We start from the raw sequence: 25,744 nt of genomic DNA on the forward strand, positions 1-25,744 counted from the left end.
GGAGACTTGACGGCCCGCCCAGACTCAGAAAGGCAACAAAATTTTCTTTGACATTCGATTGATTGGATTGCAAAAGCGGTTTTAAGTGGCGCTTGACTGCAACTGATAGCAGTCAGCTGTAGAGCGTGAATCATGCCGAGCTGGGGCAGGAAAGAAAGCTATGAGTGAGTGCTACCCGTTAATGTCCTTTGCTCGACCAACTTTCTCTTCCCCCTCCCCCTCCCACTTCCCCTCCACGCCACTTTCAAGCTTTTGTCCCTCGCCCTATACTACCCTTATCTCACTCTGGCTTTTGGTAAGGAGTTCCCTGGCCTGACCCCGCCTTGTATACCCCAGCCTATAACAATATTTTTGTCCACCACCGACTGGCCCTTGGCTCAACCTACTCGCCAAGCTTGCCTTAGTTAACGCCTGTCATCAGCCTTTGCTAGAGCAATCAACTAACGCCTCTTCCGCAGAGTCTCTTCAAAAGAGCAGAAGCAGATCCTCGCTGATATTCAGTCGGGATCTCAAAAGTTCAGCAGACGGCTCCTACCGCCTAGAAGCCAGGACAACAGGCGAGCAAGGAACGGAGATACCATCGTACCCGTCACCGTAACTGGCGAAGCAAGTCAGCAAGAAGAGCGACGAGGACGCAAGTCGACCAGCTCAGGCCGACCCGGGCTCCCCAAGCGTACCAGCAGTATGAAGCGAGCGTACAACTACTTCTTCGGTGGAGCTGCACCACTGCCTGCACCGGCTGAGCCGACAAGCCCGTTGGTCACAACCGATGCTACACCACCCACAAAGGCAGAGTCGATAAGACAGCAGGACAATGGCGTCGATACCCCGCCTGAAACCCCGCGCGAGCCGCCTAGACGGTTGAGCGAAGACGAGGCCGGTACGTCTGATTTCTTTACCCCTCCCCAATACCCTCTTTTGCTTCATGCGTCTCTCCCCCATTGAACTACACTCCATCCCACGCAATACTAACTCACTCTTCTTCCTTAGCGGCAGACTCTCCTTCACCCCCATCTCTACTAGCCTCGGATGACTTGGAGACGCAAATTTCCAAGCTCAAGAAGAAGCTCGCCCACGCCGAAGCCGACCTTGACGAAGCCCAGCGCGTTGCTGCTACCCAAGATGAGCATGTGCGGAGTCTTGAGGAGGACCACAAGGAGCGCACCAAGGAGTTCGAGTCCCGCGAGCAGTCGCTGCAGCAGGACAAGAAGGATCTTGAGGAGCACATGGTCAGCGTCGTTGTTCAACAAGTACGCGAGGCCAAGGCCAAGGAGAGGAACACCGTTCGCGAGGAGTGCGAAGCTGAGTTCAACGAGAAGATTGCCGATATCACAAAGGAGGCTGAAGGCCTTCGCGGCACCGTCTCCGAACTTGAGGCCCAGATTGCATCCTACAAGGATGAGATCGAGAAGCTCAAGGGCATCATCGACAGCCATCAGGCAGCCGGTACTGAATCAGCTGACAACTCTGCTGAGCTTGAAGCTAAGGAGGCTGAGCTTTCTACTGCCAAGGCGCAGTTGGACGAGCTTACCGCTGCAAAGAGCAACACAGAGAAGGAACTCGCCGATGCTCTTGCCACAATTGAGGAGCTCAAGAGCCAGAGCCAGGACACTGTCGCCAAGGCTGATCTTGATGCCCTAGCTGCGGACCGAGACGCTCAGAAGACCAAGGTTGAGGAATTCGTTGCTGAGGTCGCCATCCTGAAGTCGCAGATCTCCGAGTTAGAGGAGCTGAAGTCCAAGCACGCTGAACTCGAAGCCGCACACAGCAAGCTCTCCGAAGAACTTGCAGCACGAGGCACCCAAGACGCTGATGCTGAGAAGGCGTCAAAAGAGGAGGCTGAAGGTCTTCGCAGCACCATTACTGAGCTGCAAGCATCTCTCCAGGAGGCAAAGGATACCCTTGAGCAGAAGGCTTCAGAGCTTGACGCTAAGACCAAGGAGTATGCTGCTGCTGCCGATCAGGTCGCATCATTGACTGAGTCATCCAAGAGTGAGGTTGATAGTCTCAAGGCTGAGATTAGCGATTTGCAAGAGAAACTCAAGACTGTCGACATGTCCAAGGGTGACGCTGATGAGCTTGCTCAGAAGGTTTCTGCCCTCGAGAAGTCGCTGAAGGAGGCACAAGATGATCTTTCTGCCAAGACGTCTGAGCTCGAGGCATCCTCAGCCTCCCTTGCTTCCGAGAAGGAAGCGGCAGTCAAGGCTGCAGAAGAGGCTAAGAGCAAGGTTGATGCCCTCACAGCCAAGATTTCTGAACTTGAAGCCTCCCTCAAGGAATCACAAGACAGCCTTTCCGCCAAGGATGCCGAGCTTGAAACCGTAAAGGGCGACGCATCCAAGGCTGCCGAATCTGCCAAGGTTGAGGTTGCAGGCCTGCAGAGCACCGTCAGCAAGCTTGAGGCCGAGATTGAGAGCACAAAGGGTTCTTCTGATGAGCAGACCACTGCTGCCAAGAAAGAGGCCGAGGAGCTTCGCGAGACTGTAGCTAAGCTTGAGGCTGAGCTGGAGGCTGCAAAGGGCGAAGTCACCAAGGTTTCAGAGGCTTCCAATGCCAAGGTCACCGAGCTCGAGGGCTCGCTGAAGGAGGCACAGGATAGCCTGGCTGCTAAGGAGTCTGAGCTAGCTGCCGCAAAAGAGGAGGTCAGTAAGGCATCAGAGGCCTCTGCCACTAAGGTAGCTGAGCTCGAAGGTTCCCTCAAGGAGGCACAAGAGAGCCTTGCCACCAAGGAGTCTGAGTTGGCTGCTGCCAAGGAGGAGGCCACCAAGGCTGTTGAGTCATCCAAGGGAGACGCTGAGGGTCTGCAAAAGACCATCGCTGACCTTGAGGCTTCGCTCAAGGAAGCCAAGGACAGCCTATCGTCCAAGGAATCTGAACTTGAGGCTGCTAAGGGCGATGTCACCAAGGTCACTGAATCTTCCAGCTCGAAGATTGCCGAGCTTGAGGCCAGTCTGAAGGAAGCTCAGGAGAGCATCACCGCCCACAAGTCGGAATTGGAGGCTGCCAAGAGCGAAGCTAAGAAGGCGGTCGAATCATCCAAGGGTGATGCTGAGGGCCTTCGTTCCACTATCAGCGAGCTAGAGGCTTCTCTTAAGGAGGCGAAGGATGGTCTTGCGGCAAAGGAGTCTGAACTCGAGGCTGCTAAAGCTGATGTAAGCCAAGCTACTGAGTCCTCTGGCTCAAAGATCGCTGAGTTGGAGGCGTCTCTCAAGGCTGCCCAAGACAGCCTAGCCGCGAAGGAGTCGGAACTGGGGGCCAAGTCTGCTGAAGCTGGCAAGGTTACCGAACTTGAGCAAGCTCTCGCCACTGCAAAGTCAGATCTTGAGGCTGCTACCACTGCCAAGGAAGATGCTGCCAAGGCATCAGAATCGTCAACACAGGAGGCTGAGGGTCTTCGCAACAAGATTACCGAGCTGGAGACTGCCGTCAAGGAGAAGGAAGCTGCTCTGGCTGAGGCTACCCAAGCCACCGAGGCTGCCAAGGGTGGTGCCAACGAGTCTGCGGCAAAGATCGCAGAGCTTGAGGCTTCCCTCAAGGAAACCACTAGCAAGCTCGAAGCCAAGGAAACTGAACACTCAGAATCTCTCCAGGCAGCTCAATCGTCAAGCAACGACAAGATTGCGGCCCTTGAGAAGGAGCTCGCTGACGCCAAGGCTGAGGCCAGCAAGGTCGCCGAGTTGGAAGCTAAGCTTGCTGCGAAGGAATCTGAACACTCTGAAGCCCTTCAGACTGCCCAATCTTCAGGCAACGAGAAGGTTGCTTCCCTGGAGAAGGATCTCGCCGCTGCCGAGCAGTCTCTTGAGGAGACTAAGAAGGCAAAGGAGGCTGTTGATGAGGAGCTCAAGGCGACCAAGGAGGCTGAGGCTGAAGCGAAGGAGACTGCTGCAAAGGCCTCTACACTCGAATCCGAGCTTGCAGAGCTCAAGATATCGACTGAGAAGTCGACTGCTGAGAAGAGCGAGCTAGAGGAGAAGTTGAAGGCAAGCGAGACCAAGGTCACTGAGCTCGAGGCCAGCGTCGAAGCTGCCAAGGCGAAGGAATCTGAACTCACTGCTCTCCAAGCCAAGCTTGACGAGGCTACCCAGGCATCTGAGGCATCCATCAAGGAGCTCGAGGCCGCTAAGTCAGGAGAGACAGAAGCCAAGACATCTCTCGAGACTCTTCAGGCCACACTGAAGGAGCAAGAAGAAAAGACCACTGCTCTACAGTCCGAGGCTGAGGCCGCGAAGAAGGCACAAGAGGAGGCTAAGGCGGAACTTGAGTCTGCTAAAGAGCAACTTGAGAAGGCCAAGGCTGATCAAGAGGAGCTCAAGAAGACTAACGCTGAGCTGCTTGAGAAGGCCTCGAAGATTGTCGAAGTCCCCGCCACCGAGGTTCCCGCTGAGAAGGCTGCTGAAGTACCTGTCGAGAAGGCCATCGAGGAGCCAGTTGCTGAGACCAAGGAGCCAGAGGCACCAGTAGATGCACCAGCTGTCGATGGCGCAGCGGAGACCGAGACTAAGGATGCTGAGGAACCCGAATCGGAGCCCCAAACACCCACTACCCCCATGTCACCCACCAACGGCGATGAAGAGGAGGGTGAAGGAGGAGAGAAGAGTGCCTCTAAAAAGAAGAAGAACAAGAAGAAGGGCAAGAAATAAGTTTGACGCCTGAGTATCGAGTGATTCTGCGAAGGAGAGGGGGTGAGTCAGTGGTGAAGTAAGATGGAGGTTGGGAATGACGGGATATGGGAGGTTGCATTATACCCTTTGCTACACACCGTTATTGTGTGAGCACCCTTGTGGCTAGTAGGAGGATCTTCCCAGATTGCTTGCTGCGCGTCTTGTTTTGTTTTGTTTTGTGGTTGTTGAGTTTCCACCCCTCTCCTTTTTTTCCATGTGCGCTGCTGCGACTGAACGTTTTAATGACGGGTCCACGTTTTCCAACGTTTATGCACAGAGATGATCGGTACGAAAGTATGAGCCTGAGAAATGAGCATGAAGCATGAGAATTGTATAGATAATGAAATGTGTGTTGCGTTCTTAACATGGCTGTTCTACCTTTGTTGATGTGATGACGTTTGAATCAATTTCAGTCGACAGTTCGACGTGAGCATTGCCAGTTTGACCGGATTGCTCCTTCTGCTTTGTTGAAATTATGATGTTTGATTCATTCCAATCTAAGCTCAACGTTTCCGTCACTATGTCACTATGTTCACCGCCACCCGCAAAACCACACAGATACTCAATCAATCCAGCATCTAAGTCGACTTCGAAGTGGTAGGTGCGTGGGTGAGTAGTTATTCGTTGACCGTTGGGAATATCCGGCGGAGGTTAGGGGCCAACGCATAGAAGAAAATAGAGGAACGTGCGTGGGCCTTCTACCGCAATTCAGAAATACCATGTAATCTAATCGGGCGATCTGACAATGCCATCTCACACCACTGGAGAGATTTCCGTGTCCCCTTTTCCCTTTTTTCGTTTCTTTTTCGATGTTCACCGATGTTTTGCTTTTGCCTCATCGGTGGTGTCGAAAAAGCTCGGTAGAGCGATCGTCAAAAGCATGTAATCGATGGTTCGTCAATTTAGTATGCCAAGGATAGTTGCAATGGTACTGTAGCAGCGGTGGCATGAAGGACGCGTGGAGGTGAAAGGGGGTGGATGGGATAGGCAATGGGGGTGGAAATGAGGGTTGGAGAAAAGAGAAGTCTATGTTGTGTTGGATATAAAACTATACAGCTCTTCCGCCATTCTGATCTCCTCATCAAGTCATCCAGCTTCTTCCACTTGACTACCTCTCTCATCTGTTTACTTTGAAAGACTCTCTCGTCTGCAAAACTTTATCAGTTTACCAACTCAACAATACCGCAAACATGAAGTTTTCTACTATCGCTTCTACCATGGCCGCTGTCGCCATCCCTGCTGTCTCAGCAGCACCTGTAGCCTCACCTGCCCACCTCGCTACCAACGACATGGGCACTGGACTCGGAAAATTGGTTGATGGCATTGCCAAAACCACCCGTTTAAACCGTCGTGCCACTCTCGGGGAATCTAAGGGCGGAATTCTTGATGCCATTTTCGGGGGATCTGGGGATGGAGTGGTTAATGAACCTATCAAGGGATCTCGGGACGGAGGGCTTGATGGCATTCTTGGGGGATCTGGGGGTGGAACGCTTGATGGCATTATCGGGGGATCTGGGGGCATTTTCAAGAGACAAGAGGGTCCCAGTGGTGCTGGGGACGGAGATCTTGATGGCATTCTCGGGGATGATACTTTTGATAACGCTCTCGGGGGATCTGGGAATGGAGGGCTTGATAACGCTCTCAGGGGATCTGGGGGCGGAACGCTTGGTGGCATTCTCGGGGGACTTGGCATTTTCGAGAGACAAGAGGGTGCTGCTGGCAAGAATGGCAAGTTTGGTATTAAGAGGACGGACATTGGAGAGCATGAGGAGGAAGCTGGTATTGATGAGTTTGAGGATATTGTGGATGAGCTTTTGGGTTCTTTGGACGGTGAGGAGAAGGATGAGGAGCACACCAAACCTGTCGAGCACACGAAGCCTATGGGGCAGAAGTATCCTACGCAGATGAAGAGGACGGAGCATAAAATGGCTGCTGCTGGTGAGTACGATGAGGTCGCGAATGAGCTACCAGTCAACGATCTGGGCGAAGGGCTTGAAGATCTGGCCGATGAGCTTGCCGGTATGGCGGATGATGATGAGGAAGAGGAGACAGAGACTATGCCCCACTGGAATGGACCGGCTCATGCAGAGGCTGATGCTGTTATGAAGGCTGCGGTTATGAAGAGGCAGGAGGATGAGGAAATTGACGAGTTGCTTGCGTTTATCGCTGAGTTAACGCAGGGGGCCTCTGGTAACGGAGAAGGCAATGGCGGCCTGACTGGTAATCTCCCCGTTGAGGGACTTCTTAGTGGTTAGGCTTAGAAAGTTGGATACTTTCGCTCGTACTTGGTACCGGAGTCGGTATCAAGCTCTTGGGCGAGGACGGTGGAGATGGACTTGGTAGTTCTGCGGAAACATTTGTTTGACGATTCGATGTAAATATTCAATTAGCCCTTCTCGTTTCTTTTCATAACCAGACATCAATTTAGAACCTATCTACTTCTTGGCTAAGTAATATAGGAAGTTATGTGTTCCCCGTTTTTCTATATTACTATCTCCTTCAAACTCTTCTCTTCATACCAAACTCATACTCGAATAACAAAAAGCTCATAAGTCATTCATACCCATCGATCAAACTTAAACTTCTTATGCAACCATGGAAATCAATATTCTCCCTATTCTCGTCATGATGACTACAACAATTCTTCCATCGTTGGTAGCACCTTTACAAGTTACGACCGCGGATGCTCAGCTGTTGGTTCGAAAACTACTGCGTGAAATAGAAGGACTCAAAGGCCTATCGGATGACGAGATTTCTATTTTGAAATCGTCTTTCAATTTCGCTTTCGAATTGAACGTAGACATGGCTGATTACGCAAGTATAGCTGTTGGTGCAAAATTGGGTGTAGCGACTGGCGTAGAACAAGCTACTAGTGAAGAATTAGGTGTATCTGCCGACTTTGCTGTCAGTGTTGATAGTGCTGGCAGTGTTGGTGTTGGTGTTAGCAGGAGGGTTAGGAGATCTAAGGCTGACGGCACGGCGGGTGGTACCAAGAGACAAGGACTAAACGCCGACATTTGAGTTAAGGTTGAAACAAGAGGGAGCTTTGGTCCTGGGGCTTCTGCTGAGGCTGGGTTTGCTGCAAGTTCCAACATCAATGCCAGATCCTAGAAAATCTTTGCGCTTTGGAGTAAATACAAGAACCACAGAGTGCAGACTTTTTGTTCATCTGCTGATCGTATAGTATAGCACGAGATGGGAACCAACAGATTGTGCTTTGCTTTTTATGCATGCAGCTTCCAATAGTTCTTGTGGTTTTACTTTTTGCTCTCTGCCCCTAACGATCAGGTTGGCAACACGAGATACAGGTAGCCTACTCTATTTGCAGACTTGTCAACAATCAAGCGGCTTGCAAGCGCTTGATTGATAGCTTGATAACTATCAATCCCATCAAGTCAAGCTTGCCTATACTAATTTATTAGCAATCCAAGCTGAGGAGGGTCAGCTTGATTGTTCGGCTTGATGGGCTTGGTTAAGGCGTGGGCCAAGAAGCCTGACTGGCTCGAGGCCAGTAACGCTAGCTTTTAGGCGCTCTGGGCGCAGTACAACACCTCACCGCGCGCGGTAAGGCTGTCGGCAGTGATCCCAAGCGATATAGACGACGCGATAGATAGTATACTCAACCCTAGTACTGTCAGCAGCCTCACCGCCGACAAGGACGAGTTTAAGAGGTGGAAGCGCAGCGAGCCGGTAGCCGAGAGAGGTACAGAACACGCAGATAACTCTATCAAATACTGGGTGAGCATGCGCGATTGCTACCCTAGCCTAATTAAGCTTGCGCTTGACGTACTCTCTATCCCATCGTCAAGCTGTGAGTGTGAACGCCTGTTCAGTGAGCTGGGCGACCCCTTAAAGCCGGCAATACAGTACGTACGACGGTGGCAAAGAGCTGGCCTCGGAGGCGACAACGAGGTGGTGGGGGAGGAGGCAGCAGACGACGACAATATGGAGCTTTTGTGCGGGCTAGCGACTTAGGACGACGACAAAGGCTAGCGCTACTGTAGTACAGGCTATCAAGCCTATCAATCAAGCCTCAATCAAGCTCACGATCTCAGCTTGTTAGCCCCAACAATCCAAGCCGACGCCCTCAAAAAACGAGCAATCCAAGCTAACGCCTCAGCTTGGATTGGCTTGATTGTTGACAACTATGACTATTTGCCTCTGGCTACAGGTCTTCTTTTCCAAACCAAATCAATATCACCAGTATAATTCGCAACCGATGAACAGTTCTATTACATTAAATTATATTATCACGTCCTTGTCTCTCATCCTACCTACCTACAAAACAATTCGCCCTTCTCCTTGCCATGCTCGCGGTGAAGGCAGTAGCTGCAGCGCCGACTCTACTTTCCGCAGTAGAAAATCTGATCGACAGAAGACAAGGAGCAGCCGCAGGGGCTAAAGTTGGATTTGGAGGGGGGTCGGGCGTTGGGGCTGGCGTTGGTGCTAAGGTTGGCATTGATGGGGATGCTGGAGCCGGTGCCGGAGGCAGCGCTGGAAGCAAAGCCTTAGGAAAATCGGTAGTTGAAATAAATCTACAGTTTGGTGTTGGTGCCGATTCCGTTGCAAGCTCATAATCTTTAGGGTTCAGACTATGTACAGTCTAGATCTGTGCTTCCGCTCACCCGCTGGTCGTCTTAGTATAGCACGAGAAAGCAACCAATTAATCGCTTCTAAGAACCAATAGACCGTCATATTTACTTTTTTTTCTATCAATTTCCCCACTCACCCTCACTGTCTTGGGGATTTCGTTTCGCCACGCGCCATCGGGACAAGATAAATGGCGTATCCCATGTGATTTCGTGTATATATATGTTCGGTTCCATTCCAAGGTCTCTTAAACGCAATATTCAAAATTCTCTTCTGACTTCACGTATGATTAATTCGAACCAAGTTACCTCTGCTTCTTAACCTACACAACAATGAAACTCGTTTTCCTTCCTGTCCTGCTCGCTGTTGCAGCAACAGCCGCACCAGCATCACTGCCTGCGGCAGACAACACAATTCTCAAGAGGCAAGGAGCAGGCAATGCTGCTGTAGGTGTTGGTATAGGTTTTAACTTTGGCGCTGACCCCAATGCCGGCTCTGGCGGCGGAGCAGCCGATGGTGGTGGTGGTGGTGGTGGATTCGGGTTTGGGTTCAATGCCGGTGCCGGTGCCGGTGCTGGGGGAGCATAATGCTGGGGATTCAATGTATGTTTGCGGATGACCATTTTTGTTTCGACTTTACTGACCTTCTGATAGTACCGCGTGGATAAGTAGGCGACTACTTACAATCTACAAAGTTCTGTGCTATGAATATAGCGCATGTGGGACGTGGTTGAACTTTCTGATATTCGTCACTATCAATTGTCTTTATTCTTCCTCTTATTCGCTTGTTCTATGCGATTCGTTTTTTTCGGGAAGGGGTGGGGCCTGGCACTGCAGTGTAGTGGTGGAATGAATACAGCGATTTCTCATGGTCTATAGAAGGCACGAATGAAAGTATTTATTCACACAGTTGTACGTCAAATTGTCTACCAATACTAGCTACTATCAGATTCATCTGCTTTCTATACTTGCGATTATAGCTATTACTGACTTCAGACACGTATATGCATTGGTAGCCGACTCAATGCCGCTTGTGATAGAACCCGCTGCCGACGAACATGCTAAGTATCTCTTAAAATTATATGATAGGCATGCATGGTTTGTATCGAGAAAGTAGCGTGATATGTTTTGGACGGGAACTGCTTGAAAATCAATTTCGGGTTCACTGGTATTGTGTGAAATTGATCATCACTTCAACCTATACAAGTTTCTTAGAACAAAACATTGCTTGTTTTCATCTATAATAATGTGAAATTTTAATTATCCTGATAACGCTACACCCACCCAATTGATCTCCCTTGCATTGGTGGTGTAGATCGAGAGAACAAGAAGATAGGGGGTTTATTCAGACTTTGGAAGATCCCGTTTTTACATGTACCGCCACTTGTAGGTATGGGTGTGGGCGGCGAGATTAGGATCAGCGATGAGCATGACTAGACCTGAAAGAAGGATAGGAGCCATAAGAAAAAGGATCGGCGAGCTTCTCAGTGCCCTCGATTTCGCTCTATAGCCGACAATGTTCGAAGTTAGGTCGTTATCGGAATTGAGCAGACCATGATTCAGATGTTCCGCGCCTTAAATGTTGCAAAGGTTAGACAAGCGATGTATGTAGATTGAAGTTGGTGATTCATTCTCCTTTTTCAAATCATGTTGGAGTAGAAAAAGCATCGTACCAGACAGGGTATCATAAGATACTCGAAAGTGGGGGTGAGCACCTAATAGGCGTGCCTGGCGACTACAGTGGTCTTTTTCCACTAGTATGTCAAGTATTTTATGACACCTGGGCGATCGTGTGTAAAAAAGGCAATGAGTGACGTAACTTCATGGTAGTGGACTAGCCGCTTGGGGAAATAAGGTGGTCGTCAGAACACACCACAAAAGCAAACGTGTGCATCAGAAGAACCTACATCGTCCCCTTCACATACATGCTATCGTATATGAACATATAAATAAAGTTATACGAATCACTCATGCAGCCGGCCCTAGGTGGTTCTGACAAGATGATATTCAGGGAGCATGCATTGTAGGTGAACGTATCGAGGCGTCAAGGGAGTTTTCAGCAATATCCAGTACTCGAATATTATGTTGTTCGCTACTGGCTGTATAGTGTAGGAGCAGTCGACTTCGCTAGAGAGTGCCGTGTTCGGGTATCAGCTGATAAGAACAAGAAATACCTAGTCCATATCTTCGGGAATTTGAATGCACCCGGACTCTGGTAATGAAATAGGACAGGGCTTCTTCTGGAGCTGTTCTCTTATGCCAACAAAGATAGTGGAGACCCTGAAAAAGGATATTGGAACCCAACAGTTACGCGATCCAAACTTTCAAATTCAGGTTGGACTCATCACCCATCCACTACCAGCAACCTGCGTCGCCTACCCCATCATCCAACAACTGCACAATACACTGCAGTCCCCAGGTATTATACGCGACTCAATCCAGAATCTTCTTGGAGTACAGCTAAGTTGCATATAAATCCTTGTTGCCCCAACACTCGCACATACTACGACAACCTGTCCCCTTGGTGCAGTCCAGAGAGCCCATATGACAATGTTGGTTTCGGCCAATGCGTACAAGGACGAGGTTCCGAGGAAGTTAGCTCAGAGTAAGGGCCTGTTGGTGTAAAGAGGATGTGACAGTAGAGAGACACGGATCCCATCTGAATATCAGGGGCTAGAGAGCACAAGCTTACCTTCAAATTTTGGAAAAAGGAGCATCACATAATTCATCCAGTCGTTGACCTCCCCGTTGTTTGCTTTTCCCGTCCACTAGCTTGCTCAACAACACAACAAAACACCGGCATCTGTCAACATAATCGGTAAATTGAGCTGAGATTCTCGCTATAAAAGAGACAAGATCCTCGTGCAAGTGAGTGATGTACATCAAAACACATCCACATCTCCGCGCCAATCTCCGCTACGACAACAACAACAACTACAATCATGAAGCTCTCCATGATCGCTACCACCTTTCTCATGACCATTACTCCGGCTCTTTCGTTTGCCGTGCCCAACCCTCAAGTCCTCCCTAATCTCGCTCTGCCGCTTGATTCCGCCCTTGGGTCGAAAACCCCTGCGGTCCCGATTCTGCAGGACATCACTGCGCCAAATTCTAATGCGTCTGTCCCCGCTGTGTGTAGCGGACTGGGTAGTAAGCTCATCTCCATTATCCCTCGGTTGTTTGTTTGCTGGCAGCTAATCTGCAGATAGGCTTTTGCTCTGTCGACCGCCCATGCTGCACGAAGGGGCAAACGTGCAGAAAAACCCTGTTATCGCCGCTCGCCCGTTGCTCTCGGAGGTTCCTATAGGGTTAATGTGGATATCACAGAGTCATCCGACGTAAACTTTAGTTTTTGTCAGGGTAGGAAGGCACTGTGGATGTGGCGTGGAGCCTTCCCAACGTCACAAGCACACCTGCATATCCTTTCCATGTTCGGTACTCTGATATGACCCAATTCCGATATTACAATAAATTATTAATCTTTGTTTGGTTATGGCTTGTGGTTCATGAGTACGATAGATCGAATTCTCAGTGTGCTTTTTCTTTCCTTTTTACTAGAGAGCTCAACGTTCAATGAAGACAACTCAACAGGCATTGAATGAATGTAAAATGTGATTACAAAAGAAGGCTTCTTGTGCATAAGTGCATCGACGCCCGGCTTCATTCATCATCCACCTATAATCACCTGGAAGCCTTTCGCCCTCTGTCCCGTTTCTCACTCACTCAACATCCCAGTCACTCCGTTGATCGTCAATCTAGGCCTCCTTCCACAGTGAATTTCCGGGCTCATATCCCCCCCAAAATTCAAATCCCCCACGTGGTAATGACGTGAGATAAGCAGCCCCAAGATATCCAACTCCCGCCCCGACCCGGAAGTTCTCGTTCGGGCTTGTTCATGTACGTCAGCATTCCAACACCAAATCAACAGGACAGTGCACGGGACGATGATACACGCAACGAGGCTTCCGCGTGGCCCTTTAATCACGCATGTCAGGTGTGCAGATTGATGCGCATTACATCAGCTTTGCGGGACACGGTTTGATCTGGGCTGATTACATGGCGTCTGTCAGTGTAGAACTGATGACAGAAATAAAGTTTCGTGGGCTGTGGGCAAAGTTTGAGTAGAGTTGTAGGGGTACGGGGGCATACTCGGGCAGACTGTGATACTTGCGCACTAGCGCCAAGGTGCTCAATGATGGTTCTTACTTTGGTGTCGCAGCGTGTAACCCACATGTAGTCGTTAGTGATGTTCCGTACTCGAGTACTTGGAGTGAACACAAGATGCATGTGCAGCACGGCTGCGTAGTCATGATACTAGTTGCATCGGCACAAACGGCATCTAGCTCACATGTTCCCGTCAGCGTGGGGAGTTCGCATAACCTTCGCATAACCTTCCCGTAACCTTCCCGGCTGCGCCATGTGACCCCGCGAGAAGCATTGGTCGCCTGGACATCTTGTGTGACGCGGTTCCCGGGGGTCGGAGACGTATGCGCATATACACCCATGCCTTGATCATCTGTAAGGGCCTTGTGCTGCGAACCGGTTGTCCCGTCGCGTTTCCAACTGACATGCGCATCATGCTCATGGAGATAACAAAAGCCTGTTTGATAAGCTCAGCTGATGATGGATGCCTACCTATGCATCGGGGACCGCGGAGCGAGTAGCGCAGTTTCTTGGCGAGAATTAGGCAGTCGTAAGGATCTGGGGCTGGACGTGACTGCGCCCTCCTACAGTGCGGCGAAGCTCTTGACTTATCATAGGGGACACTGAGTTATGTAAAGAAAGTTTCAAGTGCGTTACAGATATATTACGCTGCTTATAAGGTGCTTGATATCAGAAATACATTGGGGGAATCTCAAGAATAACGGTGGCTGAAAGAAAGAGACGAGGCTACAACAAGGCGTCGTCATGTAAGAAGCAGAGATGTCCACCGCCCAATGCGCCACCCCGTCTAAGATAAGTCGGTACAGGGGGTATGCAATCCTCGGAAACGATAACGGTCAACTGACGGGTCAAAAATCAGGAAGATAGGACTATTAGATCGTAAGGATTGTAATGAACAAGAATAGCAACAAACGCCAGGGTGATGCAGAGTCGATCGTCCTGAGTGCATTCGTAGAGGAGTCGTGTGTCTGGGCGCACCACCTGATCGCTCAAATCGCACACCTCCCCTCTATGCGTGTTGCCTGTAGAGAAGAAACGATGAAACCGAATTACTATCCAACGCCGCCTGTCCGGGGTATTATGCGTCCAGTACCAGAAGTTGAAACCGCCGTGATAAACGCCATATCATAAAGACTATGAGAAGAAAGATCCGAACGAAAGAGAGAGCTTGAAAAGATGTGCGAGCTGCGTGGGGCGCATTTGACGATGAGTGGTGTGCAGGACTATTGGTGCAACTCCCGATTGGGTTAGATCGGAATGGATCATGCGGACGTTGGATGATCACCCGACGCAGATCGAGACATCGAGACCCACAACGCGTAGTCGTAGCCGTGATCCTGCGAGCCTCGTCTTTTCTACACCCTCGTTGTGCCCTCGGCGTACTGATGGTAAGCATGATCCGCTGCCATTTGGGTGAGGTCTGACGTCGCATTTGGCCGTGGCATTTGCAACGAATGTGAGAGTCCCGTGGGAGCAGAAGTTCCAAGATACCCATAGTCCCACGACCCTCGTTCTCCATGGGAGAGGTTTGCTGGATATTGCGGCATGTGGTGAGTAGGAGCGCCCCACTGAGTCATGCCTTGTCCCGAAGGTGTCCTCTGAGCAATCGGCATGCCATGTCCTGCTGATCCTTCCATTTTCAGATGGGGGGATAGACTAGAGGAGGTCAGATTGGGTGTGTATGCAGTTGACACGATCGAGATAGGCACTGATTGTGGCGAAGTAATTCGATGAGCGTCCATTGTTGCCTGCGAGACGCCGCCTGGGGAGTATGTCGATGTCGATGGGACTGGGAGCGGGCCAATACCAGCTGTCGAAGAGTAACTTGCAGACTTCTAACTGTTAGCTACATGACCGGCTGCATCGGAGGGAAACATACATATTTACTAATGATCTTCTTCAGCGCATGTGAAAGAATCTTCCAAGGAAACACCTTGACGTCCTTTTCGATATTGCGAGGCTTGGGATCTGGGAAGCCCATGATGACTTTGAAAAAAGTTTCGCTGTCCGCTTTTGCCTTTGCAATTGTGAGAGGCCGGAACCCTTCGAGGTTGCGGCGAATGCGGTTCTTCTCCTCAACAGTAAAGCGGACGTTTACGAGCTGTTCCAGTAGATATATTACGTTGACGCTTGTGATGTAACATTCATCCTTCTCTTCCCACCAGATACAGCTGACGCAAATGCTACCGTGCTGTCGAGCTTCCGGCGCAATAGGAGCGAAAGAAGTCATTATGGTGCTACCGCGTTGCGATCGTTTGAACTCGACCAGGCGCCTCTTTGCGTCCACCTCTTCTTGCGTCCAGTCTTCGCTCATCTTATCAAGATCACCGTCAATCTTGAGTATGGCCTTGCTCTGATACATTGAGTAGGGGTTGAATGGCTGTGCTGAGGAGCTATTACTGCTAGCTTGTGCGAGATGGGTAGCCCGGACAAGCACTGGTGCCGTCATGGCGGGCGGTGGAGGAAGAATCGAGGCCGATGTGGACACAGGATGCCGACTTCCGTGATTACGGGCGTTGTAGGAGCTGTATGAGTGCAAGTTTGGGCTCATATGTGGAAGCTTGTAGTCTGCGTGGGCCATTCCTATACCCGAAGGCACTGCATAGAGGCCTTTCTGCGAGATCTGCGAGCCATATTCTGCCTGCTTGGACAGATCATACCCGCCACCGTGTCTGTACGTCTCGGGGAGTACAGGGCGAGAGGGCAGTGGCGATACCTGTGCAGCAGAATAGGCTCCAGGAATTGTGCGCGGCTTCGCGAATTGACGGGACTGAACGCGTTTCGCAGAATTTCCGTCGGGATAATCTTGCGTGTCACGAAACTCAGTGGAGTACTTTCGTTTCCTGGAGAAGTCGGGCGAGGACTGGTACGCGAGATTCGGCGACATGTCGGTGTAGGTGAACTTGCCAGCATCTGTTTGAGACTGTAAATGGCCCATCTTGTCCTCGATCTGGAGTTTCAACATCATGGTAGGGTCCCATGTGTTGGTCAGTGGAAATGGGGGTACTTCAACGTTGAGAACGTAGTTGTACCATTGATCGTCGTCGTCGTAGTCAACGTTCTGGATTGGGGCGTCGTAGTCGACCTTCTGGAGTGCTGCGACGCACTTCTTGGTGCCAAACATGAGTATGAAGGTGCGTTGAGTGGCTTGGAGGTCGTAATTCGTCCGAAGTTGCAGCGTTACCGTAGATCCAGCGGTGCCTTGGGCAGGAGTAATCGGTTCGGTGATTTCCGTTTCAGTAACTGTCAGTGAAGCGGGATGACGAGCGCCTGCATCGATAAATGGTCGATTAGTTCGATGTTCTGCTGCACCGCGTGACTCGTGCGTCGAGCTAGGGATGTAGGGCATCTCTGCGCTCGAGGCCTCATGCGTTAGTCCCGCGGGCACATCCGTGTACTGCGAGGCGAACGCGGGCTGTGCAATACCTGGGTAGTTTGCAGCCTGATTTGATCTGGTGGCTTCGGCATCTGGAATGGAGGTGGTCAGTCAAACGTGCTAATCAATCTCACGTGGGCTAATGCCGGATTATTCCGACCCAACTATGGCAGGTGCTCTTCCATACTCGTCAGATGAGCCGAGAACCACTTACCATACACATATTGATGGTTTTTCGAGTATCCTGACATGGACACTAATTGTGCGGCTCTTGCAAATTGGATAGTCGGTGAACCACGACCAAAGTCCAAACTGCGCAGTGCTGATGGGTGCCTTTCAACACTGATTGAGAGCGGTGGCCGATGGCTGTCAGGCTGATACTATTTGCATGTCAGTAGGCAGGACATTTGTGGGGTCGCAGCGCAGGCAGCAATGGAGGGGTCAGCGAGAGCGCGCCCTGGCACACCTCGAAGAGCTGCTAGCTACAACAGAGTACGCACCTGACAGCTTGCTTGTATAGAGCAGGCCAGATTGACGCTGGTCGATGCGCTTAGATGGAGAGTGTAAAACTATGTTGTCGTCTTTTGATGTTTGAACACTGGCAAACTGGCACAGAACTCGTGGGGCTGTAGCTTGCGTCCTTGACAGAGCTAGAGAGACAATGGAGTCCTTGTTGGAGGCAAATGTTGCAACAGGCGGGTTCGAAAGTTCGAAACACTGTGACGGATGTGATGAGAGGTAGATTCGGAGACAAACTGGGTGGGCCTTGTGACCAGTGAAGCGGACAAAAGTAGTCTGTTTAGAGACAAATGATCGGGATGTTCAGGACTTGGATTCATACGGGAACCGGGGCGATTTTGAGTATCCGTGTCAAACGCGGTGAGTCCAGCTCTTCGCCTACTGCAGCTCAGACAATGCAAACTCCCTATCGACGAAACAGGAAACGGGACGTGTCGCTCCCGCCGCAATGGAGAATGATTCAGTGCAAATGCCAGGAGCTGAAATGAATGTGAGTGACTTGGTACGAGATGTATCATGTTGCGGCCCGCATTTCGATGTGACTGATGGCATGACTTACATAGCATACAAAGGAACAGAGACATGGGATGAAGGCTGACCAATATGCATGAGGCTCGGCAGCCTTGCCGTGCAGAAGGCAAAGGAAGCTGCGGAACTACGGAGCTATTACCGTGGAAATAGGCGGCAATGAACAGGTACCGTACGGAACAGGCGATGAAGCAACCCAGGACAACGGAGAAGAAGCGGGATTGGCCCAGTGTCGATGGCGGAGCATAGACGCAGCTGCAAGGAAGTGCGAACGAGCACAGTGTGCTCTGGGGGGGTTCGGATGACTCTGGGTGATTACCGATCCCGTCAACCTGGTAAACTAGCGGGCCAGTTGACGATGAGGCACGCCCTCCAGAGGCTAGTACTATGGCCGTTGAGCACCACGTCGCGCAAAGCCTGACAGCTCCTAGGTTCGTATAGGAAGATCCAAACGGCAGGAGGCAGCAGCCGCCTGAAATCTGTGCACTGAGGCTCTGACGGGGTGGCCTTGGATGGCGCAGCCCACGCAGTGGCAATAAGCTGAGCTCCGCGGCTGACGACAAGTGATGTATATCTCTAGTCAGCGATGGCTGCGTGCAGTGGATCACTCCAGACAGCCTCAGAATGCAAATCCAAAAGCAACGACGGTCCAATGCCAGAGGGAGATTGTCTTGGCCAGTAGGTGAGGTGTAGAGTGGTGCTCTAAGACCTCTGCAATGGTAAGAAGCGCGGATGCGGAGGACCTGGGCCAAAGCGTTAAGACAAGGTCTGTGAGGCGTTGTTTGTGGGCAAGATTGTAATTATGTTGATATGCAAACGCAAGATGTGATGGACAACTGGGACGGGAAGGGGTGGAAGGGGATCTTGGGGGGGGGGATTATGCTGGCTATGGCGAGGTTGACGCATGAGGTGGGCGTAGCAAGACCGCCCAGGGCGGCGGTGACATTGACGATGATATACATGCGGCCCAGCACTTCAGCGAGCATCAGCAGCAATTTCTACGGCCTCTGATGCCGACAGCTGTTAGGGCGACCCATGAGCCCGTAGGCTGGGAGATGGGCGTCCCGGGCATTGCGGACTACGACTGGCCGCGATGACGGCAGACGACTATCCATAGCGGCCAGTGCACGGCGATGCTAGGCTTGGCCCCCTCTGAGCGTTGCGGTGATGGCAGACGTGCAGAAAAGGGAGGGCATATGTTGGAGTGTGGTGAGCAATGAGCTCCGTCGCCAGCGGTGTCAAGCGAAGATGCATCTATTCCTGGTGTGGCTTGCAGAAGCTTAATCGCCGCCATCCCTGTTCCATCCTGCGCATCGCCAAAAAAGCCACGCAAAAGACGGCCCTCTGCCAGGCACCGCAACTCTGCGCGCACCGCTGCCTGCGAGAGATGCGCCGGCCAAGGGAGATGTCCTTGTGCCACGCCGGCGCTTTTTTGTACTCGTAGTCGTCGTCGACAAAGCCATGGCAACTTCCTCTCCTGCCGCCGAAAGCGCCTGCCTCACCAGCCGTCGTTCCTGCCTCGGCCGGCGCATCCACCACATCGCAGCTGCCTCCCTCTGTTTGCGTGTCGTCCGATTGGGAAAGAAGCAACTACGCCCGCGCCGCTCCTTCCGCCACATGAGGATGACTGGATCCTTCCTTCGCCTGTAGCCTGCCTTCAACTCCGTCCACTGCTAACTACTCTTCCTCTCTTATCCTCCGCGCCGCCATTCAACATCAGCCCGCTCGCTCCCTTGCGCGTCTGCACAAGTTCCCCTCAGCAGAACATGGTCAGTGTGGCCTCTTGGTATTCTTAGAAAGCTGATGTCGTATCACCACCTACTCTTGGCCCGAACCGGACCTTAGCGGCTTTCTGGTGGCTGTGTGTAAGCCGCCCATGACCTGAAGTAGACCATTAGCACATCAGCGTTCCGCCATAATAACACCCATCGGGAGATTATGCTCGTCTTGCCCATGCCATTCTCTTCACCTTGCTCATCCATGCTTGTCAGGAACGAGAGGCAGGTGCTGTCCTGCAGGGGACCGACCACATTCATCTCGGAGCACACCGGGACCCTGCGTCGTAAACTTTCCACACCCACATCTCAGGATAGCATCAGTTGAATCCTCTCTGCCAGTCCCGAAATGCCCGCGGCTATAGACACTTTCGCTGCTCCGCCACCACCCCGGCTGCAGAGCACCACCACGGAAACCTGCGTCTGTCTTGGCCGCGTCTGATTGCTCACTACCCAAATACATTCACTATGCACGACTGTCGGCCTCGCTCACAAAATCCCGGCCAGGGGGGTCAAGAAGAATGCACCAAATCATGTGCTCGCTTGGGTACCAAGTCCCCAGATTCCTTTCCCACGGGTTGGCTATCAACAGTTGTGGCTTCCCGAAGGAGAACGTCGTGCACATTGCAACGCGACGCGTTTGCCCTCACCATGGCTTGAAAGCCAATCTATCTGGTGCGTCCATCCTACGGCTCCGCCCTTTGCGCCAACGGATGACTACAGTCACGCATGAGTGATCCGAGATTGCTGCTTCAACCGCTGCAGGAGCTGGAAAGCGTACCATGGCTGCGAGGCTTTGGTCGCGACCAGGATGCAGTCTTCCACGAGGACCTCTGCCATGGAACCGGGTCATTACCTCCGGCATCTGAAACGCGCTTCTGGATGCTCGTGGTACACAGCGAATGACAGCATGCAGTCATCCGCTTTTACCTGCGAGCCCGGTCACCATGAAGAGCCAACAGACAACTAGTTTCACCCACAAATGCCACCACGAAGATATCTGACCTGGTTTTAACTTGTAGCTTAACAATTGCCTCTTGCAAAGATAGTCCGCCTGTGCAATCTTGCCAACGGTTCTTGTGCTCGAGGAGACCTTGGACTATTGGCCACTGGTTTGGTGCCACAAAATGGACACAGGGCCTTTTATTGTTACATCTACTACGCCATAAGGAGTGCAGTCTGCTTTAGGCTAACGACACACCGCACTCCGAGGTCGCTTGGGGGAGCCGCTTCTGCAAAAGCTTCGTTTACGACGTGCCCTGACGATTGTATTGGCTTTCCCTTCCACTGGTACATCATGTGTCTCCTGTCAGTGTTGAACCCATCTAAAAGCATCGCTTAGAATATGTCATCTTCAGTAGTCTTGACTGCTGATTCGACAGAAGGGCGCAAGTCTCATGGCTGTCACCAGGGGAGAGTTTGGACAACATGTGGTTGCCGAGGTAATACCTACGTCAGCATGGTTTGCAGAAGCCACGATAGGGCTGCTTTGTATTCCCAAGTCTTGTCCAACGTCGGAATAACCATGGCGGGATCTGTTTGCAACACACTTTTTATGAACCCGGTTGTCGGGAACTTCCTGCATTTTGTTGCACCAAACCTTGCCCAATAGTTGCCACTGGCCAAGGCAAGACACCCAGTTACCCGGTCACGCTTGACAAGCAGTTCTCCCAAAATTTCATGTGGGGAAAGGGAAAACTTCTTCGATTATGCACCTGCCTGCATTGCACTAATGAGCCTATTAGTCGCTTCGGTTGGAGCCGTCGTCTACGTCAACATGGGTGCGTTTGACAACGCAGAATGTAACATGTTGCGAATATCTTCGACCGCGAGCTTGCCGCCACTACGTAGACGCGCCTCCCCCTCAACGCATTTTGAATACGAGACACCCTCTTCACCTTGATGACCGACGTGCAACATCCCCAACGGCCCTGTTGCACAACGATCGCCAGCCTCCCTAGAGCTTTTCAAAGCCACTCGATGTTTTGCATAATCTCCCTGGCTTCCAAGCAAAGCCACTGGGAACACGATGCGACACTTGCATGGATGCATGCTCACGTAGGCACGTGATCAACGGCCCTTTTCGGCGGCTCAAGCATTCCTGTCCAAGCCATGGGCCGATGAGACTGATCGGATCTGACAGCGGTGGCATCTTGATACGATTGTAACATGATGGAACGTACTCAGGGACTGTTGTAAGCGAGGAATGTAAGCTGGTCGCTGTCAGTAAATGACCAGTAGTTGATGCACGGTCATGAATGCTGCGGTCTCGTACGCCGACTCGAATCGTGAGAGGCTATCTCGATCATGGTGGGATATTAACGACTCTATTAGCATTATACGAAGATCTTCTATGCGCAGCTGATAGCATCTAGAAAGTGAAGAACAGCTCAAATCTAGGAACACGAAGCTTTTTGATACCTACTTATTTGCTCTTTTTCTATCATTGAAACCCCAAACAGCCATCTAATCCTTACCCTTCAGCTCCTCCAGCCTCTCCACCAACTTCTCCCACCCAGCACTATCCTCCCAATTCTCCTTGCCCTTGCCAATAACACTCCTCACCGCACTCCTCGACTTGAATTTCCAGTCTTTGGCCACCAGCTCCCCACTACCCGCACCCAGACCCTCAGTCCTATCCCGTGGGCCCAACGTCTCATATGCGTCGACGAGGTCAATCGTCATATCCACTACCGCGTTCCACACTTGTTCACTTCCCGACTCCCACTTCGGCTGGCTGGTAACTGCGCGCCAGGCCTTCTCGTGGCACTCTAGCGCTGAGCCAGGTCGGCGTGTATGCGTGTATAGCGTTGCTAGAATAATCCAGAGTTTCGGGGAGAACGTGATGAGGGGCTTGATGACTCGTTCTAGGAGGTCGTTTACCATGCGGGCGAGACCCGGACGCGTGATATCGAAGCCTCCTTCCAACGAGACGACGTGTTTGACTAGCATATCCACGATTTCCGCATCCACACATTTCTCGCCGTCGGTGGCGCCACGCAACTCGGCGATGCGTCGTTGGGATGTGATGACGTCGGACCATGAGGGGGGGTTTGTCGATGCCGCGACGGCGAGGACGTTGTTCCAGATACGGTAGTCGTCGTGTTTGATTGTGGCTGCGCGTTTGAAAGCTTTGAGGGCGTCGGTACGTGGGTGGTTTGACACCCGTGTTTCTTCTACTACGCCGTCTTCATTTTCCGTGGTCTTGGGCTTGAGATGTAGGAGTGAGGCGGCGAGGTTACTCCACGACTCGGCATCTTGGTCATCGAGCTGCACACAGCGGGAGAAGGCTTCGACGGCGTTTTTGAACTGCATGAGCTCCAGGTAGGCGCAACCGAGAGCGAACCAGGCCGGCTGGTACAAGGAGTTGATTTTGAGGGAGAGAGAATACGCTTCTGCGGCTTTCTCGTAGTTGCGGGCGGCGATATATCTTTGGCCGAGCGAACGCTGGGCGCGTGCGTACCGTTTGCCAGAGACTTCCCAGGCTTTCTCATACATGGCGAGGTCGTTGTCGAGGTCTCCTAGAATGCAGTAGTACCGCGGTGCTTCAGCGGGTGGAGGATCGCGTTCAGCGCCCTCCCACTTCTCCTCGTCAAGATCAACTGTCTCCTCATCGCCGTTGATAGCATGGAAGAGCTGTCGTCGAATCATCTTTCGCGCCCTGTCTTCCTTTTCTGTAGCAGCATAGCAAAGCGCGGCTTCAGCCCACATTTCCAGCCTCTCGTAGATCTCCAGTGCGGACCGTAGACCACCGAGCGAGACCCAGCGAGCAGCAAGCTCAGCCTCCAGCTCCCATCGTGATGGAGAGCAAAGCGGGAACACGTAACGGAGACGCTCTTGAACAGGTGCTGATTCTCCTTCTTTTGCCGCTGGCAGGAAAGCAGTGATCTTCTCCCCCGTCTCAGCATCCGTAGTAGCATCACCCGATGTCTCGGCAATGACTTGATCAACGAGCGCTTGAAGCTGCAATAGACCACGCTCAAGGGTTCGCGACTTGTAACCTTCGATGCGACTACGCACTAGCAAAGCCTGAGTGTAGACTTGCCAGTTCGAGCTTCCACCCTCCAATACACGCGTAGCATACGGCTCCGTCTGCTCTCTTGTGATCCCATCTGCCGGATTCGTGTTCTTGATGCTCTCGGCTAGAGAAAGCATGATGACAGAGTCCAAGGGATCTAGAAGCGGTTGATTTGAAGGGTCCATTGACGTAAGAGATGCGGGTAGGGCAGACTCGTCCTTGATATCCATTGAAGCAGTGTTGTTGGTGAAGGAGATGGACTCGAGTAAAGTATCGTCGTTCAAATCCAGCGCTTTTGGCTGCGAAACACCGTCCGTAGTGCCATTAGTATCCGAACCCGCGCTTCGAGCCAACACGATCAACTGGCTGGTATCCTTTGTTTGAAACTTCGTCCTCTTTCCCATCAACCCCGTCAACGCAAACTCAAACTTGCGCTCGGAAGTCGCCTGCTCCAGATCCGCCCTGGCCTTCTTATCCAGCCCATGATGCGTATGGATCGCAGCTCTCTCAAGCAAAAAGCTCGTGTACAATTCTTTAATCTCCTCTTTCTTTGCCGAGTTCATAATCAAATCCTCCACAACCTTGACGTCCTCGTAAATCGCATCTTGGAGTTTTGGTGCTGGTTCACTGAGCAGCCTCTGGTGTATGAAGTTGACTCTGAGTTTTGTCCACGCAGAAGCTGCAACGTTCTTCGCAATAGGTGGGCTGATGAGAATAGTCTGTGCCAGACACAGCAGCTCAATGTTCGGTGTAAGCTTATACGCTGCAACACCATCTGTGCTCAACGACGCGACCAATTCTGCTCGCGTCTTGCTCACTGCTTTTGTATCACTCGCTACATCCTGCGGTAACGCCACTTCCGCGGCTTTGAAAGGCAGCGGCGGACCCGTGACATTGGACTGCAGAAACGCATGCAATGCAGCGACTGCAACAAGGAAGTACAGATGCTGTCGATACGCTGCTGTTTCCTGGATCGGTGTGGAAGCCTCCTCTTCACTCTTTTTCGACAGCAAGAGTCCTAATCGATGAAAGATGTAATCGCTCCAAAGCCCAAAATCGCTGCTCTTGACATTTTTTGTGGCCTCATTCTCCTGGTGACCCAACAAGATTTGCGTTTCTGGTAATTGTAATACTTTTAAGAAATCGCCGGTCTCGGTTGCTTGCAGCGCGGTTTCCAGGACAGCAGCGAGGTCATCTGGCAAGGTGCTCCGGAAAAAAGTAAGGAATACGTCGGCCATATTTGCGAAGATTATCAACAAACGACGGCTCTTGGGCAAGATGTGGGAGAAATGCGCTGCAAGAGTATTTTTTACAGCAACAGTCTGTCACTTGTTGCCACTAATTTTTCGCAACTTGATAGCCTGGTTGCGGGGCTACTTTGGGAATTTGCGGCGATGAGTAACGCTGTGGTGGGGAAAACCCTGTGAAAAGGGCTGTTGCACTAGCTTCTTTGGGTGGTGGTACTTTCTAGTCTGGACATGGCGACGCCGCAAAAGAGTCTCACGGAAGGAAGCATATCGAATGCAGACACCTGAAAGATGAATTGAGTCGTAGCACTATGCACGTACGGGGATTCACTGTATTGGGATTGTAATGTGTGCAAGCGTCTCGAAGCATGACTACTGTGTATTCAAAGTAGGTATAGGTTATGTCGCAAGGATGCTGCCTTCTAGGTAACTTGGTCGACCACTCTTATCTAGCAATCAACGCCGTTGATATGCAGTACACTAGATCGCAGGAATTTCAACAAGGGCGAAGTTGTACTAAGAGCTCAATCTGATGAACTGCTGGAACTAGAGCTGTCCCTACGTTTGCTGTGGCTCCTGTGCTTATGATGACCACCATGTTCATGATGCGAGTGGTGCGAGGACCCGTGATGAGAACCATGGTGAGAGCCGTGATGAGAGCCGTGATGGGAACCATGATGCGAGCCTTCGTCGGAGCTATCATGCTTCTTATGCTTTTTGTGCTTCTTGTCTTTCTTTTCTTTCCTTTGAGCAAGTCAGTAGATGTCTATTAGTACATACAGAAAGGCTGATACAACTTACTTGTCGCTCACAAAGTTGGCAGCAACGGCACCCAATAGCGCTCCTCCTACGGCGCCCATGGCTCCA

At 51.5% G+C, this 25,744-nt stretch overlaps 6 protein-coding genes across 6 annotated transcripts; 4 read left to right on the plus strand and 2 right to left on the minus strand.

The window, feature by feature from the left end:
- Nucleotides 1–132: 132 nt before the first annotated feature.
- On the plus strand, nucleotides 133–4,646 carry PtrM4_120230 (Myosin-tail-1 multi-domain protein; the record flags this gene model as incomplete). Its single annotated transcript, XM_001935315.2, has 4 exons — nucleotides 133–164; nucleotides 459–880; nucleotides 991–4,578; nucleotides 4,642–4,646. 4 exons carry the CDS (start codon nucleotides 133–135, stop codon nucleotides 4,644–4,646), a joined length of 4,047 nt encoding a protein of 1,348 aa, XP_001935350.2.
- Nucleotides 4,647–5,878: 1,232 nt separating this feature from the next.
- On the plus strand, nucleotides 5,879–6,916 carry PtrM4_120240 (RTX toxins and related Ca2+-binding protein; the record flags this gene model as incomplete). The annotated part of the gene is made up of 1 exon (XM_001935316.1): nucleotides 5,879–6,916. One exon carries the CDS (start codon nucleotides 5,879–5,881, stop codon nucleotides 6,914–6,916), a length of 1,038 nt encoding a protein of 345 aa, XP_001935351.1.
- Nucleotides 6,917–8,968: 2,052 nt separating this feature from the next.
- PtrM4_120250 (uncharacterized protein) lies at nucleotides 8,969–9,238 on the plus strand (the record flags this gene model as incomplete). Its single annotated transcript, XM_066108408.1, has 1 exon — nucleotides 8,969–9,238. The coding sequence occupies one exon, from the start codon at nucleotides 8,969–8,971 to the stop codon at nucleotides 9,236–9,238; it is 270 nt and encodes an 89-aa protein (XP_065961593.1).
- Nucleotides 9,239–12,204: 2,966 nt separating this feature from the next.
- PtrM4_120260 (uncharacterized protein) lies at nucleotides 12,205–12,557 on the plus strand (the record flags this gene model as incomplete). The annotated part of the gene is made up of 2 exons (XM_066108409.1): nucleotides 12,205–12,400; nucleotides 12,460–12,557. The coding sequence occupies 2 exons, from the start codon at nucleotides 12,205–12,207 to the stop codon at nucleotides 12,555–12,557; spliced, it is 294 nt and encodes a 97-aa protein (XP_065961594.1).
- A 2,212-nt stretch (nucleotides 12,558–14,769) lies between these two features.
- PtrM4_120270 (uncharacterized protein) lies at nucleotides 14,770–17,041 on the minus strand (the record flags this gene model as incomplete). The annotated part of the gene is made up of 3 exons (XM_066108410.1): nucleotides 14,770–15,249; nucleotides 15,294–16,882; nucleotides 17,005–17,041. 3 exons carry the CDS (start codon nucleotides 17,039–17,041, stop codon nucleotides 14,770–14,772), a joined length of 2,106 nt encoding a protein of 701 aa, XP_065961595.1.
- Nucleotides 17,042–22,078: 5,037 nt separating this feature from the next.
- PtrM4_120280 (tetratricopeptide repeat domain protein) lies at nucleotides 22,079–24,868 on the minus strand (the record flags this gene model as incomplete). The annotated part of the gene is made up of 1 exon (XM_066108411.1): nucleotides 22,079–24,868. One exon carries the CDS (start codon nucleotides 24,866–24,868, stop codon nucleotides 22,079–22,081), a length of 2,790 nt encoding a protein of 929 aa, XP_065961596.1.
- Between the last annotated feature and the right edge of the window lie 876 nt (nucleotides 24,869–25,744).

Source organism: Pyrenophora tritici-repentis, chromosome 6 (assembly GCF_003171515.1).
Source record: "Pyrenophora tritici-repentis strain M4 chromosome 6, whole genome shotgun sequence".
NCBI lineage: Eukaryota > Fungi > Ascomycota > Dothideomycetes > Pleosporales > Pleosporaceae > Pyrenophora > Pyrenophora tritici-repentis.